Genomic DNA, 18,504 nt, shown 5'->3' on the forward strand with positions numbered 1-18,504 from the left:
GTAGCGGCGCAATTGAAATGCCCCGCTCACTTCCAGGCTACGAGTTGTGACTGAAAACGGTACAATCGAACTTTCTCAAAACACATCCGAATGACATAATTTCGATGTCAACTCAACGTATGTACCCCCAATCATCCGGAAATCGATCTAAAGTGCATTTTACTCCGGATAAGTCCTTTAACGTTCTTTTTCAAAACTGTGCAACTCACAACTCAAAACGAGTCAGAAAAGTTGATACAGGACGAATCGTCAAAATTTCGGTGTCCACCACTCTAGTTCATCCAAAACAAACCAGAAAAGGGACTCAAAGTGCTAAATACCGGAATTATCCTTTTACCTCATAGAAAATCTATGGGGTATTGTGAAGAGGAAGTTGCGATACGCCAGACCCAATAATGCAGAAGATCTGAAGGCCACTATCAGAGCAACCTGGGCTCTCATAACACCTGAGCAGTGCCACAGACAGATTGACTCCATGTCACGCCGCATTGCTGCAGTAATTCAGGCAAAAGGAGCCCCAACTAAGTATTGACTGCTGTACATGCTCATACTTTTCATGTTCATACTTTTCAGTTGGCCAACATTTCTAAAAAAATCTTTTTTGTATTGGTCTTAAGTAATATTCTAATTTTCTGAGATACTGAATTTGGGATTTTCATTAGTTGTCAGTTATAATCAAAATGAAAAGAAAGAAACATTTGAAATATATCAGTATGTGTGTAATGAATGAATATAATATACAAGTTTCACTTTTTGAGTGGAATTACAGACATAAATCAACTTTTTGATGATATTCTAATTATATGACCAGCACCTGACTATTTCAGGCCTAATACGATAAAATTCATAGTGTCATGTATCATGTCTAAAACATACTTCTATAGCACCAGTAGGTTGATCTCACATTGTCTCATGAGGAAGCTTCTCCAACACACATATTGCACACTGCCCTCTCCCCACATACACAGCACACTATCCCATCTCCCTTGTCATCCCCCCAACACACACACCAAGACCCTTGGCAGTTGGGTTAGCCCCTTGACCCGTGGATATGCCCAAGGTTTCTTCCTTGGTAAGGGAGTTTTTCCTTGCCCCTGTTGCTCTTGGGTGCTCCTTGTTGGTGCCCCCCCCCCCCCAATCGCAATCCTCCCCCACCTTTCTTATGCAGCCCTTGCCACTTAATCTACTAAACCCCTCTTCTACTGCACTTTTTACCCCCCCATACATGCACAAATAGGCTGACACCATACTTAATTTCACTGCATTTCTTACTTCCAGTAACTATATGCATGTGACAATAAACTTCCTTGTATCCTTGTATCCTTGTATCCTTGTATCTAATTCTTGGTTTTATGCAGCAATTTGGTTCTTAGGCCTAAAGTCATAGGGAATAGTCAACTTTAGCCCATTTAGGCCTAAATCATTGTTTCGTTGTCAGACTACAGGTGATGCACTGGGGCCCTATTTTACTGTACAAAGATGGGGTAGCACAAGATAAAACATTTTTTCTTTCAAATTAATGGTTGGCTTCATAGTTTTCCCAATCCCATTGACTGAACGTGTACCAATCAAGAACGCAGATAAAACTTGTTGTACCCCTGCTGGACCACTGAATACACTGTCCAAGTCGTGGTTCAGCACGTGGACCTATCGTTGTTGGTCGTTTAGAAAGCAGAAGGCGGGCCTTGCTACCACAGGACAACTGTCACTCGCGGAAGAGCTAGTACAAGGGATCCAATGAGATCACGCCGCGTCCTGGGCCCAATGGTTAGGTTAGGAACAAGCCGGTGACTGCAAAGGAAAACGCAAGAAGTCTGTGGAGTGTACCTTAAATAACTGTGAACAAGGATATGATCCCAGCCACACTGACGCTGGTTTTCAGTTTTACATGATCGAGATATAATTGCCGAAGAGTACACCAGGGTCCGGGAATTGATTAATCCAATTGCTGAGAAACGTGCAAAGCCAGAAAGAATCGGAGTTCTGTAGCCAGCCACAACCAAAATAACCTGGGTCTTTACGGTAAGTTTCGACATATCGGTGTAGTTTGAATGTAATGTTAGACTTATCCTACACAGCGTGCTCATTTGCACCATTTTCATTTTCACTGCACGGTTTTGTTGTGACAGCACTGACTGTGTGTGTGACAGTTTAGCTAGTTTGCTCACTTAGCAAGTAAGCTAGCTCGCCACCTAAATTAGTGAGTGATCTGATGTCTCTAGCCTATTAGCATTGCCATCTAGCTGTAGCATTACGAAAGGATGAATGGATCTAATTGCATTCAGCGTAGTTCTGAACTTTTCATATGAATTTTGTGAACGTTAATAGACTTTTTAGTGGTTAAACTAAATGCACTTTGGCCTACCAATTAAGTTGAGTCAGAGTCTAGAATAATGCTGGCTAGCTAGAGAAAGCTAGCGACAGCATCTCACGACGTGACTCGTTCAATCAACGATTCACACACCGGCGTCCAAAGACTAGAAATTTCGATGCGCATCCACAAGCCTGAAAGGACCCATAATTGTACGGCTCGTTTTCGTTCCATAAAGCGAATATTCGCGTGACTGCTTCAAACTGTTGTGGGCAACGCTGTTGTTCATACTGTTTGGCCATGATATTATCCGTCTCAAAACGCCGGCAGTCATTTGAGATGATGTCTAGGTTTAATTGACCTCATCCTCCTTACAGATTGTTCAGTAATTACTGCCACGTGTATTCAAGCTCGTCCACTCACGTGGGCGGGATCATTTAGCTTTACACATAAAGGGACTTGAACCTGATGGTGTACCTGTGATCAAGGTGATCTGTCCCCACCTACAGTAGACTGGATGTACTTCTGTCCCGCACCATACCACATTTAATGATATATTCCCACCAAAAGAACGTAAGAATACTTGGAAGATCTGGCGGAGCCATTGTATCTGTTGACAGATTTTGTTTTCTTCTATAGGTCACAATGAGGAAGCTGACAATATGGACATTGTTTTGCCTTGCACTTGCACTCTTGCCTTCTCAAACAGGTAAGATTTCCAAGGGCCAACTGTAAGACAACACCATGGTGCATCATGTTAATATGGTTATGATAGAATATTAGTACGGTGATGGAGACGGAAACCACTATAGCCTCATACATAGTAGCTAAGAAGTTTCACTTCCTGATTTTCCTTAGAGTGTGGGTGTTTGATACCATGTTTGCTTCACCTGCAGACTCTGTAGCTGTGATGTCTGTAGACCTGGGGAGTGAGTGGGTGAAGATAGCTATAGTCAAACCTGGTGTGCCCATGGAGATTGTCCTTAACAAGTAAGTTTGAACTGACTCAAACAGTCATTCCTGATGGTTAAGCAGGAAAGAATTTGAAACTGAGCAGTCGATTCTTCTCCATTGCTCCAGGGAGTCGAGGAGGAAAACGCCGGTAGCTGTGTGCCTGAAGGACAACGAGCGTCTCTTAGGAGACAGCGCCCTCGCAGTAGTAGGTGTCACCACTCCACACATCTCAAAGCATCGTGTTTGACATATGTTGCCGGTTTTGTCTCTTGTTAGACATTGAGCAGAGACCACTGATGCATTAATGGTTTCGTCGTTTCATTCATCATCATGTCTGTGTATTTGACAGTCTGTGAAGAACCCAAAGGTGGTGTACCGATACATTCAGAGTCTTCTGGGGAAGCGTGAGGACAACCCCCAGGTGTCGCTGTACAAGCAGCACTTCCCTGAGCACCAGATAGAGAAGGATGAGGAGAGGGGCACTGCCATCTTCAAGCTCTCTGAGTAAGTTTTATGTGGGATTATGCCAATAAACCGGTGTATGTGACCTCTTTGTGCCTTTGAAGGAGGGGATGTCTGCATAGTGGCCATAAAAATGTTAGTAGACCAACTGGTTATATCTATAAGTCTATAGTTCTTTGACCTTATTGGACATATAACTTCAATGCTAAAAGACCGACAATGGGTCAATCCAACAGGAATGTCACTAAACCAATTATGCTCAGCCTGTTAAAACAATGCTGCGTGGTCTTGGACTCAGCCTATTTCCTCATTATACCATCCGAAAACAATCATGCATGCCGTCACACAACAATCACAGAAGGAATGGCACATGTTGTTGTTTCCCCTTTAGAAGTTGTTGCCCTCTAGAAGTTGCTGATATGAAGTAATTTGAGGCTTGTATCAAAATTAGAACAGCACTTTAAGGTGTTGTCAGTTGCTTTGGCAGATATCAATTCAACCTGGCAGAAGCATCTTTGTCAGGGCATATGACAGATAGACTTTCAAGATTAAAGATGTTCAGATTTGCCATTTTTCTGGCACCTTTTTGTAATTGCTAGAAAGTGTTCTCTTTTTATTTCCCATTTCCAAAGTACAAATCTAATCTTGCTTTTAAAACTGAGACATGAATACATATACATTGTAGTACTGTTATTAGTTGTATAGCCATTAAAATACTGATTGAGTGCTCTTTATGGGACTGTCAGAGGAATCGTTACACCTCCTCTTTGCATTTATTTTACATACATGTCTGATGGCCGTTGAGTGTTCTGCATACTGATGATGATGATCTCCCACAGAGAGTTGGTGTACTCACCGGAGGAAATCCTTGGCATGGTGTTGAATGACTCTCGCTCTCTTGCTCAGGATTTTGCAGGTTTGTCTCTTAAGCATCGATCTATAAAGCCACATTCAGCATATTTCAGAGCTAACGTTGGACTCTTTGGTTGTTGTTTTGTTTTTTCAGAGCAACCCATTAAAGATGCAGTGATCACCGTTCCAGCCTTTTTCAATCAGGCAGAGAGAAGGGCAGTTCTGCAGGCTGCCCGGATGGCAGGCCTGAAGGTCCTTCAGCTCATCAATGACAACACAGCTGTAGCTTTGAACTATGGTGTGTTCAGGAGGAAGGACATTAACTCAACTGCACAGGTAACGCGAAAAAGGCTCTGTCAGAAATCTCTATTAGAAAGAAAACCTCGCTGAAATTGTGTGAAGAAGTATGCATTGCCTTAAAGATGTGCATGTTTTCCCCTCACAGAATATGATGTTCTATGACATGGGCTCTGGAAGCACGACGGCCACTATCGTCACGTATCAAACTGTGAAGACTAAAGAGTCTGGAACACAGCCCCAGCTCCAGATCAGAGGAGTAGGGTGAGTTTCACTGTGTAGTAACACCTAGGTATCAAAATACTATAGAGAGTATTAAATAGCTACAGATAGGCTTGTGTGTTATGCTACGGTGTAGATGGTTTTGGATTTTTTTTTTTTTTTAAATCATTGTTTTGCTTTATTACCGGTAAATGTGTTTTATTTAACAATAATTGATTCTAAATTGATGTTCATTAAGGTTTGACCGGACGCTGGGAGGATTTGAAATGGAGCTTCGTCTGCGAGAGCACTTGGCCAAGCTGTTTAACGAGCAGAAGAAGTCCAAAAAAGACGTGCGGGAGAACATGCGGGCCATGGCTAAGCTCCTCAAGGAGGCCCAGAGGCTAAAGACCGTGCTCAGTGCCAACGCCGAATTCATGGCTCAGGTCAGACCAATGACTGCCACCTTCTCACACTCACACCTGGGAGAGGAACACACAGTTTGCACTGACTTATGAAATTGGTTTATGAAGAGTTTTTATTAGTCTGTGGCATACGACATCTAAAGACTGTTGTTGTTTAACAAAACAACAAAACAAATATGGTCTTTTCTGATTAATGAAAAAGTCCACTGTTTGGTTTTGCAGGTGGAGGGTCTGATGGATGACATTGACTTCAAGGCGAAGGTGACTCGTACTGAGTTTGAGGAGCTGTGTAAGGATCTGTTTGACAGAGTGCCAGGACCCGTCCAGGATGCCCTCAGCTCAGCTGAAATGTCTCTTGTGAGTGAACTTTAAATAAGTGTTTGTGTGTGTGTGTGTGTGCGCGTGTGCATCAGAAATCGCCTTTTTTGTGTTATGGCTGGTTTTGTAGTAGTTACAGTTCTAAGATCGAATACATTAAAGGTGCTCTAAGCGATGCTGGGCAACGTCACTTCTCTTGACTTTCAAACAAAACGGAGAGCTAACTTCCTCCCCCTTCCTCCCGTGCTGCTCCTGTACAATTGAAACTCTCCTAAACGCACATCTCGTCTGTGATTTGCTGGAACAGTTTGTTATGTTTTCATGGGCTAGGTTTGCCCAGGTTGTTTTTGTTGCCGTTTGGAGCCTGGGCTGTCCACAGAGATCACGTTTTTTTACAGTGTATTCAGGACACAGACAGCTAGCGGTGTGATGTTTGCAGTAAGTGACAAAATGTTTTAGCCTAAAAAACGCGTGGCATCGCTAAGAGCACCTTTAATTAGTATCTAGGCTATTAGGAATTATTTAGTTGGAGATGTCCAGGTCACTTTTTAGATTGTTCTGTGTAGGCCTGCTTTATGGAACTAGTCTTGCAAATCTGAATGCTAAACCTTGTTTCCTGTGTAGGATGAAATCGAGCAGGTCATTCTTGTGGGAGGATCAACTCGGGTACCCAAGGTCCAGGAGGTCCTGATGAAGGCTGTGCGCAAGTATGTCCTTATTCTCAAGGCTTAGAGTTGAATCACAGCAATACTGATAATAATAGCTTGCGCTCTGTGGATTGAATCAGTTCAAGTCAGTTTATATAACACAGCAGACGTTGACCCAAAGTGCTTTTCAAAATTCAAATTGTGAATAATGAATTATTTAAACATAACATGACGAATAGAAATGTATGAATTGTATTTGAAATGTAAATAAAGCCATTATAAATCAACCATATTGTTTGTTCACTTCAACATAGATTCAGAAGTGAAAAACTAAAACGCATTACAACTTCAGAAGTCCTTATTAACATATCTCCTGTGTTTCAGAGAGGAGCTGGGGAAGAACATCAACGCTGACGAGGCTGCTGCCATGGGAGCCGTCTACCAGGCAGCGGCCCTCAGCAAAGCCTTCAAGGTTAAGCCTTTCATCGTGCGAGACGCTGCCGTTTTTCCTATTCAGGTAAGGGGCATCGTAATCTTGTCATCTTTAACTGTATCCGTTTTAACCATAGATTGTATAGAACTATATACAGTCTATGGTTTTAACTCTACAAAGGCTAAGAGCAGCATCTACACTACACACGTTTTTGCAGATACTGCTCTTTGGCTTTGTAGGACAGTAGTTTCTGCCTGTAACCAAGGCAAGCACTGTGTGCACGGTACAGTCACAATGAATAATCTTGGAAAATATGTTATGTCTTGGTTGAACAAGATTAGTAAAGGCCTATGTAAACACTGAACCTGTAACATGTTGCTTTGGGCTATCAGGTGGAGTTTAGCAGGGAGACTGAGGAAGAGGATGGAACGAAGAGCGTAAAACACAACAAGCGCATCCTGTTCCAGCGCATGGCACCCTACCCCCAGAGAAAGGTCATCACCTTCAACCGCTACGCGGACGACTTTGTCTTCAACATCAACTACGGTGACCTCAGTTTCCTCAGTGAACAGGACCTGAGGTACGCCGTTTTAACAACAATAACATGCATGTGAACAACACATGAGCAAGCAAACCAACAACAAAAGAGAATTTTTAAAGAAGCATTATTGAGTTTTGGTATAAAAGCATTGTTTTTTTTTTTTTACAATAACAATCTCTCTAGCTTAAAAGCATGCGCTAACAGACATCCCTAACTGACATCTTTTTGCCAGCATTTGTGGTGATATGATTGCTCACATCCTGTGAAGGCTTTATTTTTTTCAGTTTTGCAGGGTGTGCAACTTACCAGCTTATCTATTTAATCTCCCATGTGAATCTGTTTTGAGCTGATGAATGATCGTGTTTGCTCTGTGCAGTGTGTTTGGCTCTCTGAACCTGACCACAGTCAAGCTGAATGGAGTGGGAGACAGCTTCAAGAAGCACAGCGACGCCGAGTCCAAGGGCATCAAGGCACACTTCAACATGGACGAAAGCGGCGTGCTGGTGCTGGACAGGGTGAGGTCCACATCTGTCCAGCAAATCTGCGCCAGCTCCTATTTTGGAGTCTTAACAGGGAAGCTACACCAGGCGCGTAACTGAAGTGTTCCGTTCGCGTTGCGTTTGCTGCAACAATTAGCTTCCACTATAATCAATGGAAGTAGCTACAACAGAGGTGATGGCGGCGCATATGTTCGAAAATATTTTGTTCGTCGTCATGAACGGAACGCTTCAGATAGGCGCCCAGTGTAGCTTCCCTGTTATGGTACCACTCATCTTTTTCCACTGTTTGTTTGGAACGTTTTGTGGCACAGATCAAGATTCTTGGCATGGTAGTACTGGATCAGAGTAAGATTTAGCATGTCAAAAATGACAACTTAAGGAAGCCAGATGATTGACATTTGCAAAAAGCTACTAGGAAAGCTTGAAGAGAAGAAGGAGGTGAATGTAATGGGATTAATGACTGCTTTTTTCAGGTGGAGTCTGTGTTTGAGACTATTGTGGATGAGAAAGAAGAGGAATCCACACTGACAAGTATGTTCTTTTTTCTAAAAAATGTAATGCACACATACTGTAATGAGAGTGGGGCCCTTGAGCTTATGTGGGCTTCTCTGATTCAGAGCGAGAACCAGAAGTGACTTACAGCCATATTGTGTAGCCTGTTGTACTTGAATAGATATAGAATTTACACTGGCAATGTACTTGCACTGACACTTTCTTGCATTATGTTACCGTTGCACCTTTCTGCATTTTTTCCACACCGCTCCTTTAACATGTTACAATCTAACTTTACTGTAAGGGCACACTATTGGTATCTTCCTTTGTATTTTTGTATGTGTGCATGGATGTCATGTTTGTGTATGATGTGTATAAGCTATTGGACACCTTAATTTCCTTCTGGATAAAGTATATCTATCTATCTATCTTTCTATCTATCTTTGGATGATTCTGGATAATTGCCATGTTTTGTGTACTTGTGTTTCAGAACTTGGTAATACAATCCAAAGTCTGTTTGGAGGCGGAAGCTCAGAACCTAGTCAAAATGTGACTGAACCAGTCCAGGTGAGTTCTAACATGTCTTACTGTGTGTCTGTCTCTATGTGTGTGTGGTACAATTTATCGAGGTCCCTATGATTTCTGCGATGTGGAAAACGAGGACGGAATCACAGAATCTACACATGAAAACTCTTCAATTCTCTTATAAACACGGAATTTGCAGATAGTCTGTTGACACATTAAATAAACTGGCGTTTTTTTTACTTGCTTCTCTTTTATTTCAGTTTACATTAAAACAAAAAGTATATAAGGTCTCTGCCTAAACCGTGGCCAAAAGACATTGTTAAACGCGTTTTGTAGCCTAGTAATCATGTCTCGAATATTCATGTATGTCGAGTTTGTTGATTGGTGCGTGACAAAGAAAATAAGCGATCAGTGGCTCCCGACAACGGTGGCAAAAAACTAAACTGCTTGACTAGATAGATAGATAGATACCTTATTGATCCCCAAGGGGAAATTCAAGGAAAGGACTACTAGATAACGGGGCTGAACAATTCCCCAATGACTACTATGAGTCTGAACAACTAGTTTGCATTGACGTGACTCGCAAAGACGCATGTAGCGACCAATGGCCAAATCAGTATATGCAAGACGTGAGTTTGTGGAAGATTGTTGCAATGTGTGCAGAAGCTGACATACCGCTATGTCAGTTTCTTGAAACATTGCAAGCAGTCCCATTCCCAGACGTGAATGTCGACAGCCTCAAGCAGACGCGCAGACCCACCTGCTGTGGGTCTTGACCATTCAAAAAGTGCTGCAAAAAAGTAGGCTACTTTTAAGTTGTGGAAAATGTTGTAACAAAGTATCCTTTTTAGTGTTGCACGGTGTATCGATACTAAAAAGGTATCACGATGCCTTCACGCAAAAAACGATACGATTTCCGACGTTTTTAGAATCGATACTTTATTAAAATAATAACGGTCTGTGTGAACTGCTGCTCTCACTGCTCCTTGCACGCATCTAGGCAAGTGGGCGTGTCAAGCAGGCAGCTCTGAGTGAGTGAGTGCGCAGCAACATCAACATAGTTCTTTGCCGACAGTCCTCGGCGAATCGTGAAGGCAAGCCATCAGGTACACAGAGGCCCGTTTGTAAAATATGTTTCAAGTATGCTACGCATGGAACTTGGCTAAACACCTCGCAGACATATCCCAACATTTTTAAAGAGTTCAAAGAACGACAGGTTGACGAATATGCTATAGAAAACACAACTACATAGTTAGTGCCAAATTCTTCTCTTCTGTTTTGTGAAAGTGAAACGAGTAAAGCGAACCTTCCTTCATCAATGAATTTTGACGAGACATAACGAGCTGTAATCATTTTGACGAGACATAACGAGCTGTAATCATAGGGTGCTAACGTGATGAAAGCGCATTGTTTACGCCAGAATAACATTACCAACCCTACCAAACAATCTATTTCATGTTCGGTCAGTACTACTGGTAATATTTGTCATGGCATGTAGACTGCAATTTGTTCAATAATTATTGCCCAGATGTAGGATAGGCTACCCGAAAGGCGCTAATTAAAGCCCACAGCATATTACCATCAAAGCGTGTTGAGTCCTAATAATAATAGCGGCTTATTGTTACGTGGTAGCAAATCATGTTATCAAAGAAATAGACGTAATGTAATGCACACAGATATATTGCAACAGGTAATGGTGTAAGCCTATCTGACGAAGACCTGAGTGGTTGGAACGTCGTACTTGTACACTGGGCGCAAAGAAGACTATCCTCACATTTTTCCCTTTGCAACTGTCAAAGAAATCCCATGAACACGGGAAGGCCTAGGGTAGCCTATACTGTACATCAGATGGCCTAAGATTAGGCCCCTCTGCATAGCATTCAGTGATTTGCATGCAGTAATTTCAACACTGACCTTGATCTAGCCTAGTTTGGCTATTTAATGCTACTTTATTGCCAAAACACAACACAACAAATGAACTATAACAAGGACTTAATCACACAAAGTAGGCCTACTATTTTACTGACTATAAAAAATAATAATTATGTAGGAAGTTTAGAAGTTTAGAACCCAGAATTGACCTGCACACTACAAAAGTGCACCGAATTCAACACAAATGACTCAATACACTTGGAGGAGGTATGAGTCCTTTCTTTTCCAGATATCTTAGGATTTCGCCGTAGTATCGTTTCAGTATCGAGCATCGTGATATTTATGGCAGGTATCGTATCGAAGTCATACTTTTGGTATCGTGACAAAACTAATCCTTTTATTGGGATCTAAACTTCCAGCCTAGTTATGGCCATGTAGTTGAATCTATGTAGGCCCTAACTGTTGTTTTTGCACAGAGATTTGTTGAATGTATGGCTAGATTTTGGAGAATTTTGAATGATTGGCATTGCTGAATATTTAAAAAGCTGAATTGTGTCTGTCATTGAGTTTTTTTAAAGGTGAAGATTGCTTAGAAGTTAAAAAAAAAAAAAAAAATCTGAAACTAAAATCAAATCTGGAAAAACGGAATTTGAGAAAAAATAAAACGGAATTTGAAAGATGATAAAACGGATTTCATAGGGTCCTATTTAACCAACCTCTGATGCGGTTCCAGGATGAAGAGGAGGTTCCTCCTGAGGCGGGTAAAGAACCCGAGGAACAGGACCAGAAGGAACCGGCCGCAGAAGAGAAGCAGGAAACCGGAGAGCAAACAGCTGAGGAGCCCCAGGCTGAGGAGCAGGGCAACAAAGACGGGGCTGACACCGCCTCAGAGGTAGGCCTCTTCCCTTTGCATTCTCTTAAGGATGCAATGCAGTGTTATCCACAGATAGTGTTACGTTAGCATAAATAGTTAATAGGTTTTAAGCATATCGGTTAATTCATACTTTGATTGCAGAGGTTGATGATGCTGACTTTACTTAATGTTAACATTTTAATGCAACTCCTCAATCTGCCCCTTATTACCACTGTCTGTAAAACCCCATTTTCATGTTTGCTGGTTGCTGCTCCTTTAGTTAACTGCTGCCTTAACATTTGCCAGTATCTGGTGAACAAGCTTGATCCTCTTTGGTGAGCTGCTTTAAAAGTGTTCTGACATGACATTGAAACTTGTGCTGAGCAGGCAGAAAAGACTGAGGAGTCTGCTGAGAAGTCTGAGAAGGCCCCTGAGGGAGACCAGGCTGAATCTAAAGAGCCTGATGAGGACAAGAAGGCCAAACCGCAGAAGAAGAGCAAGATCTCGGTTGACATTGGAGCAGATCTCGAGGTGAACGATGTGCTGGACCCAAGCGTAGAGGCCATTGAGTCCTCCAAGAAGAAGTGAGTTTCTCTCTCTATCTTTGGTTATCTTCCTTTGTGCCCTCATAGTAAAATGGTGTATAGCTTGCTGGGATCTTTATTGCACAGACCGTTGTTGTCACGGTCTGCACAGAGCTTCACATTCATACAGGTTCATGATGCATATTTCAAGCACGTTGACCAGACTGAGAAGTAGGATCACAGCCCTTTATTAAAGAACACTTACTGTGCCAGGTTGCAGGATCTGACTGATCGGGACCTGGAGAAACAGGAGAGGGAGAAGTCTCTGAACAGCCTGGAGGCCTTCATCTTTGAGACCCAGGTATGGAATCCTCAGTTGTAACTCACAAGTCATATGTAAGCCAGAGTTTGAATATCTGTGTGGATGAATGTGCCATGTTGTGCAACGGATACAGGGTTTCCTTCCCCCTGATGGTAATTTTGATACCACAGATGAAATGGAGACCCAGTCAGACCAATAGTATGAAACATCAGGAACAGAGTTTATGACATATTGAAATATTGGACATAATGTTCTATTCCACTTTCTCTCACCCCTCAGGACAAGTTGTACCAGGATGAGTACCAGGCTGTGGTGGGCGAGGAGGAGAAGGAGCAGCTCTCGTCCAAGCTGAGCGAGGCCTCTAGCTGGATGGACGAGGACGGCTACTCTGCTAGCACCAAGGAGCTGAAGGAGAAGCTGTCGGAGCTGAAGAAGGTGTCCAAGGGCATGTTCTTCAGGGTGGACGAGCGCAGGAAGTGGCCCGACCGCCTGGCCGCCCTGGACAGCCGGCTCAACCAGTCCACCTTCTTCCTCAAGTAAGTGGGAGACGCACTGGTCTGGAAGCAATATGTGTGTTAAAGTCCATGTGGGGGGGGGGGGGTTGTGGGGTTGTGGGCAATCTCCAGGACAATCTCCAGGACAATCTCCAGGACAATCTCCAGGGCAATCTCCAGGGCAATCTCCAGGGCAATCTCCAGGGCAATCTCCAGGGCAATCTCCAGGGCATACATGAGAAGGTTTCAAACGGTGTAGCTCAATTATGGTTGTTTGCATGGTAGGGAGTACAGTCAAATTGAGATGCATTGGCGGTAAAGTACTCTAAAGGTTGGTAAACACTGCCTAACGTCATTTATACTTGGTTGAAGACAAAAGAACCAGATTTTGTTTAGAATAGTGGCGTACACCATTTATAGTAGTTTGTAAACAATAGCAACAATTGCCTTTTGCTTTTTCATCTCTGAGGAAAGTAATGATTTCTGTATGTTTCCTCGGAGAGTTCCAATAGGGAAATTAGGGTGCAGATATATTTCGTAACTTTCTTTGTTACGCAACACCCATCATCGCTGATCTGTCGAGTCAGCCGATAAAGAGCAGTTCTTAGAAACAGGAGTGGCTTTCAGGATTTTTCCTTTATGTCCAAAGTTGTAGAAACATGGGTTGCACAACTGGAAGCATAACAAATCTTTAAATACAGTTTTTGTTAAGTTAAAATGGTTCCAATGATGCTGCACAATAGCATGTGTTACGCCTGTCTCATAATCACTAAAATCTTCTGCTCTGACCATTGAAAATCCTTTTATTTCACAACACAACGTAACAAATAAGAGGGCTTAGGTTCCCATTACACACATGCAGGTGTGCCCCACTATAACTGCCATGCGATTGTGCTTTAACCCATTCGCGCTGGATGCTGCATGACGCAACATTGACCCTCCCGCTGGATGCTGCGTAGCGCAACATTGACCCTCCCGCTGGATGCTGCGTAGCGCAGCATGCTTTTTATTTCATGTTTCTAGGTGCTACAGAGGCTTAGATATTACATTTTGGTAGACGTTGACAATTTTTTGTATGTTTTCAGAAAACCCTCAGGAAATAAGGTTATTTAGTCTAGAATGCCATAGGATTCTATAGGCATTTTTAGCAGGCATTTTAGGAGTAAATGGGTTAATAATGTTTTATTGCTCTAGATTGTCAGTATAAGGTGAAATATGCTGTTCTTACTGAAATATCTGTTTATATACACAGACACTGCCCCCAAGTGGTAATATAAAGAAATGCACCAACAAATTAAATGTCTTTTTATTCCCTCCCTGCAGAGGTCTTAAACTGATCCCCGAATCTGACCAAATCTTTACTGAAGTGGAGCTGAAGACTCTGGAGAAAGTGATAAATGAGACCACTGTAAGATCCGATATCTCTGGAGAGTCATATTGTGAAAGTCTCAGACTGTACTATTTAAGTGTTCCTCTAATCTATAATCTGCACCTCCTCTCCAGACTTGGAAGAATGAGACAGTGGCAGAACAGGAGAAACGGTCGCCCTCAGAGAAACCTGTGCTGCTGTCCAAAGACATTGACGCCAAGATCTCCCTGCTGGACCGGGAGGTCAACTATCTAATCAATAAGATGAAGTTCACCAAACCCAAGCCCAAGCCCAAGCCCAAGGAGAAGAACAGCACCAGCTCCGAGAGCAGCAAAGCCAACAGCAGCTCAACCAACACAGACGATAAGCCAGGTGACATTTTTTTCTCCCTCCTTTATTTTTCTTCCTCTCTTTCTCTGTCTGTCCCTTATATACGCACGCGCACATACTTGGCATGTTTAAATTTAGCCAAACACTGCGGCCATAAAATACTCACTTCATGTGATAAAATCTGCTAACAGAAGCTGGAGAAGAGGTTAAGCCAGCTGAAGAGCCACCTGCAGCTGATAAAGAAGAGACGGCAACAGAAAGCGAAGCGCAAACACCAGAAGAAACGACAACAACCGGTAGGAGTCAGAGAAATGCATCTAAACCTTCATTTGTGTGAACCTCTAATCATTCATTACAACACAGCCCTGATTTGACCCATTAAAGATCTCCTCCATTCATTTTGTTATAGTGTACAACTTTTGATTGAGAGTATCGTTAAAGTTACACTTTAAAGGTTGTATCAGCGATTGCAGGCCCAAAAAAGGCCCAAGTGTTGCCAACCACTCAAAGGCAAAATATAGTGTTCCAACCAATAACCGAGATGCGCGTTCAGGAGAGTTTTAATTGCACTGGAGGGAGGGGGAGGGAGTAGTGAGCTAGCTCTCTGTTTTGTTTGAACGTCAACAGAACTGACGTTACCCCGCCATCGCTGATACAACCTTTAAGTGTGTTCCATATTGAGTGTCCATGCCTAACAAGGCATTGACCCTCTGTAGTTACATAATGTGAACAACGTGTACTTGCCGTTTGGGCACATATGTAAGTACATGTGCAGTTCATATAAACATTTGATAGCTGGTAATATGCAGCCATTTTTGTTGCCACTGAATAAAAATCTTCCTAAACCCCAGACCTAAATGTTTGAAGAATTTAAACTAGAAAGTTCATGGGATGCTGAACTATACAGAGACAGTTAACTATTTAAAATGGCAAACTAAAGCGTAATGACTGACTTGAGAAGGCCAGATGAGCGCAATCAGATTGCCTGTAATTGCAGCTGTTCAAAACGGTTGATCAGTGATATTGGTGAAGGACCATACCTTTCACTGCTGCTTTAAGCAGTGGAGTAAATAATTGGCAGGGTGCTTCCAGACCTGAAAAAGTATTTTCTCATAGCAATGCAGAATTTATATTTTGGGAAAAGGGCAAGCACCCTGGTTGGTAATGTTGTGCTGATGCCATAATAAGGCTGCTTATGGTGATTTGGAACTGCATGATCATGGGACATGGTGCGGGCAGTTAATCCGAAGGGAAACGCTTTTGATCAATTGGATGATGGAGAAGTTAGTGTCTTAGCATTTTTACTTTATCTCACTTCTTTAGAGAAATATTTGCACAGCAGGAGAGATTTGGAACAGTTGTAACACATCTTCATACTACTTACACAGTTACACAAAGGTAACGTGACCAAAAGCTTTGACATTCTTATTGAATGAGCATCCGCGTGCATTCACACATGCTATCTTGGGCTGCCTTTCCCAAAAGCTTTGTTGTGCCCCAGCCATTGAATACTCTATTGGTTAAGATGGTCACAGCACAATGATACTTTGGAAAACACTTGCTGGATTTTTGTCTTACAAGAAGTTCACAAAGAGAACATGGCCTTTGCATGCCCGCAGCAAGTAAAATTGATCTTTTTTTTTTTAACTGTTACCTATGATTACTGACCGACTTGTTTCTTCTTTCATTTTCAGATCAACCAGAAGACAGCAATTCAAATCATAAAACAGATGAGTTATAACAACTGGAACTAAAGTATCTCCTTGTATTTATTGACTGTGTAATGGTTCAAGTTTTCTTTGTCAGCCCGTCAACTTTTTTTTTTTTTTTTTTTTTTTTTGCGTTGCGCAGAAGGTTGGTTTAGATTGGACACTGTTTGAGGTGTACATTTTTCAGCGCCATCTGAGATGGCAGTCAACACGGCAGGAGTGGACCTGGCCCTGTGGTGGCCTGAACCAGCCTCCCCTCTGAGCCACGTCAGGGCCAGGTCTGGGCCACATCCGCCTCCTCTGACTTAACCTGCCGTCTGGGGTCCCCAATTCCTTGGGGTCCTTTATCTTTCACAGTTTGTGAACAGAAGGAGACCCCTACTCCAACCCCACACCCTCGCCCATCTTCACCCCACTGCACCCCCTCTGCTGTCCCCAAAACAACTCCGAATGTTCAGCACACAAGAACAGTTCCAGAACTGGACAGAAAAAGAATGTGGAGCCCTTGCTTGTAACGAGAGGTAGTCATGGTTTCAGTCTATTAAAAAAAATGGTTCCATTGAACAATTGTTCACTTTCCTTTGGTTCCTCATTAGCAATCTGCATTGACATGAATGCTGTGCATGCTGAGTATGTAAGATCCTAACATATCAGTCCATTTTATAAGCTGGAACTACAAGCAAGGTTATAAAATGAATTTGGACACAGGCCACTGAGTGTTTATAAGTTGGATCTTCAGTGTACAGTGGATGTGTTAATAAATAAATAAATAAATAAATAAATATATATATATATATATATACACACACCCACCCCTATCTATCTAAAGCATGGTTTTAACCAGTCATGCCTAATTTAAAATGAGCTTGTTCTGTAAATTATGTGTAATTTGGGAGAAAACCAGACGACCATTTTTATTATGTTCTATGGACTGCTGCAGGACATGTACTTTCTGTCTACCTTGCTCTTTAGTCTACTTACCTCTCTGCGTATGGTGTGTTGATGAGTGAATGAGTATTTTTGCAACATCAAGTACATGGAAATAGTCTCACGATATGTGCAATCTGCACGCTCCTTTACATCGTCTCATTGACCGCTTCCCGCCACACAAAGCACTGCAATCTGTTTTCGTTTTGTTTTCATGTTTGTTTTGGTTATACTTATGTACTGTTACCATGTTAGAACCGTTTGCCTGCACTTAGATCAGTGTTTTTTTTTTTTTTTTTTCGTTTTTTTTTCTTTTCAGAAAGCACTTGTGCCACATCAAACACACAAACCCTAACTCGTTCATAACTTGTCCTTTTCTTCTGTTTGCATTACATGAGTATACTTCTGTGGAGGGGGAAACCGTGTTCTGAATTGTTAATAAAGTTTTTTTTTTTAAAGAAAATGTTGTTTTCTTGACACTCTCAAAGCACTCTCGATTCCCAAGGGATGTAACTATTGTTGAAATAAACTTAATGTGTACATTAAGCTCTAGAACCGAATCCTTACAGCAAACATGTTTAGAGTCGTAGAATAGCAAAATCAATGATTGATATTGTCTCCAAAAGTCTCAAAAGTGTCTTGTGGCAAACCTGAGGCAATTACCATTATCAATTCAGAATACAAAGACATTTTGGACAACAAAATGGTTCCCTTATATTTTAATAAAAATAATAAAAATAGAGAAATATGTAGAAAATAGTACTGCATACCCATACCCTCAAGCTTTTCATGTTTTTGCAATACCACATGAGCGAATAATGAATTACTCTGTGATATACGAACATTTAAAAATACTATATGAAGATTATTTCATTCCTTTAACTTGTGATCATAGATAAATAAGACATGCATTTCATAAATACAAGCAGTGTATCGTCCCAATAAACCTCAAGAGCGGAAGAGAAAGTGTCTATGCAGGAGAATGGCATGCATTGTATTTGATTCAGCACAGATATGCTTGATATGCTTGTATATATTTTATTATATATGATCGGCTAGTGGTTTTGTTCCTTGACCTTTACCAGTGTTTTAACCCATGCAGAACTGGGTCTTTGGCAGCAAGCTGGACGAAAGTTGTCGGCTGTC

General features: G+C 41.9%; 1 protein-coding gene across 1 annotated transcript; it reads left to right on the forward strand.

Moving 5' to 3' along the window:
• Positions 1–1,760: 1,760 nt before the first annotated feature.
• On the forward strand, positions 1,761–17,216 carry hyou1 (hypoxia up-regulated 1). The gene is made up of 24 exons (XM_076273927.1): positions 1,761–2,022; positions 2,951–3,020; positions 3,208–3,301; positions 3,392–3,470; positions 3,615–3,769; positions 4,567–4,643; positions 4,734–4,915; positions 5,025–5,140; positions 5,337–5,523; positions 5,725–5,859; positions 6,445–6,527; positions 6,852–6,984; positions 7,293–7,480; positions 7,818–7,956; positions 8,415–8,472; positions 8,924–9,000; positions 11,564–11,722; positions 12,071–12,267; positions 12,481–12,568; positions 12,809–13,065; positions 14,347–14,431; positions 14,527–14,764; positions 14,914–15,018; positions 16,417–17,216. Exons 2-24 carry the CDS (start codon positions 2,957–2,959, stop codon positions 16,461–16,463), a joined length of 2,943 nt encoding a protein of 980 aa, XP_076130042.1. The 5' UTR covers positions 1,761–2,022; positions 2,951–2,956; the 3' UTR covers positions 16,464–17,216.
• The last annotated feature ends 1,288 nt before the right edge of the window (positions 17,217–18,504 follow it).

Source organism: Alosa pseudoharengus, unplaced genomic scaffold (assembly GCF_046254945.1).
Source record: "Alosa pseudoharengus isolate Yale_2024_CS ecotype anadromous, Long Island Sound unplaced genomic scaffold, YU_APseudo_1.1 YU_APseudo_1.1_scf_8, whole genome shotgun sequence".
In the NCBI taxonomy this organism is placed as follows: domain Eukaryota; kingdom Metazoa; phylum Chordata; class Actinopteri; order Clupeiformes; family Clupeidae; genus Alosa; species Alosa pseudoharengus.

Bases quoted from the DNA above. Each gene is read 5' to 3' on its own strand.
- hyou1 (XM_076273927.1), top strand. From the start codon at position 2,957: ATGAGGAAGCTGACAATATGGACATTGTTTTGCCTTGCACTTGCACTC. The intron at 6,528-6,851 runs GTATGTCCTTAT...CCTGTGTTTCAG, and splicing joins CTGATGAAGGCTGTGCGCAA to AGAGGAGCTGGGGAAGAACA. The intron at 6,985-7,292 runs GTAAGGGGCATC...TTGGGCTATCAG, and splicing joins CTGCCGTTTTTCCTATTCAG to GTGGAGTTTAGCAGGGAGAC.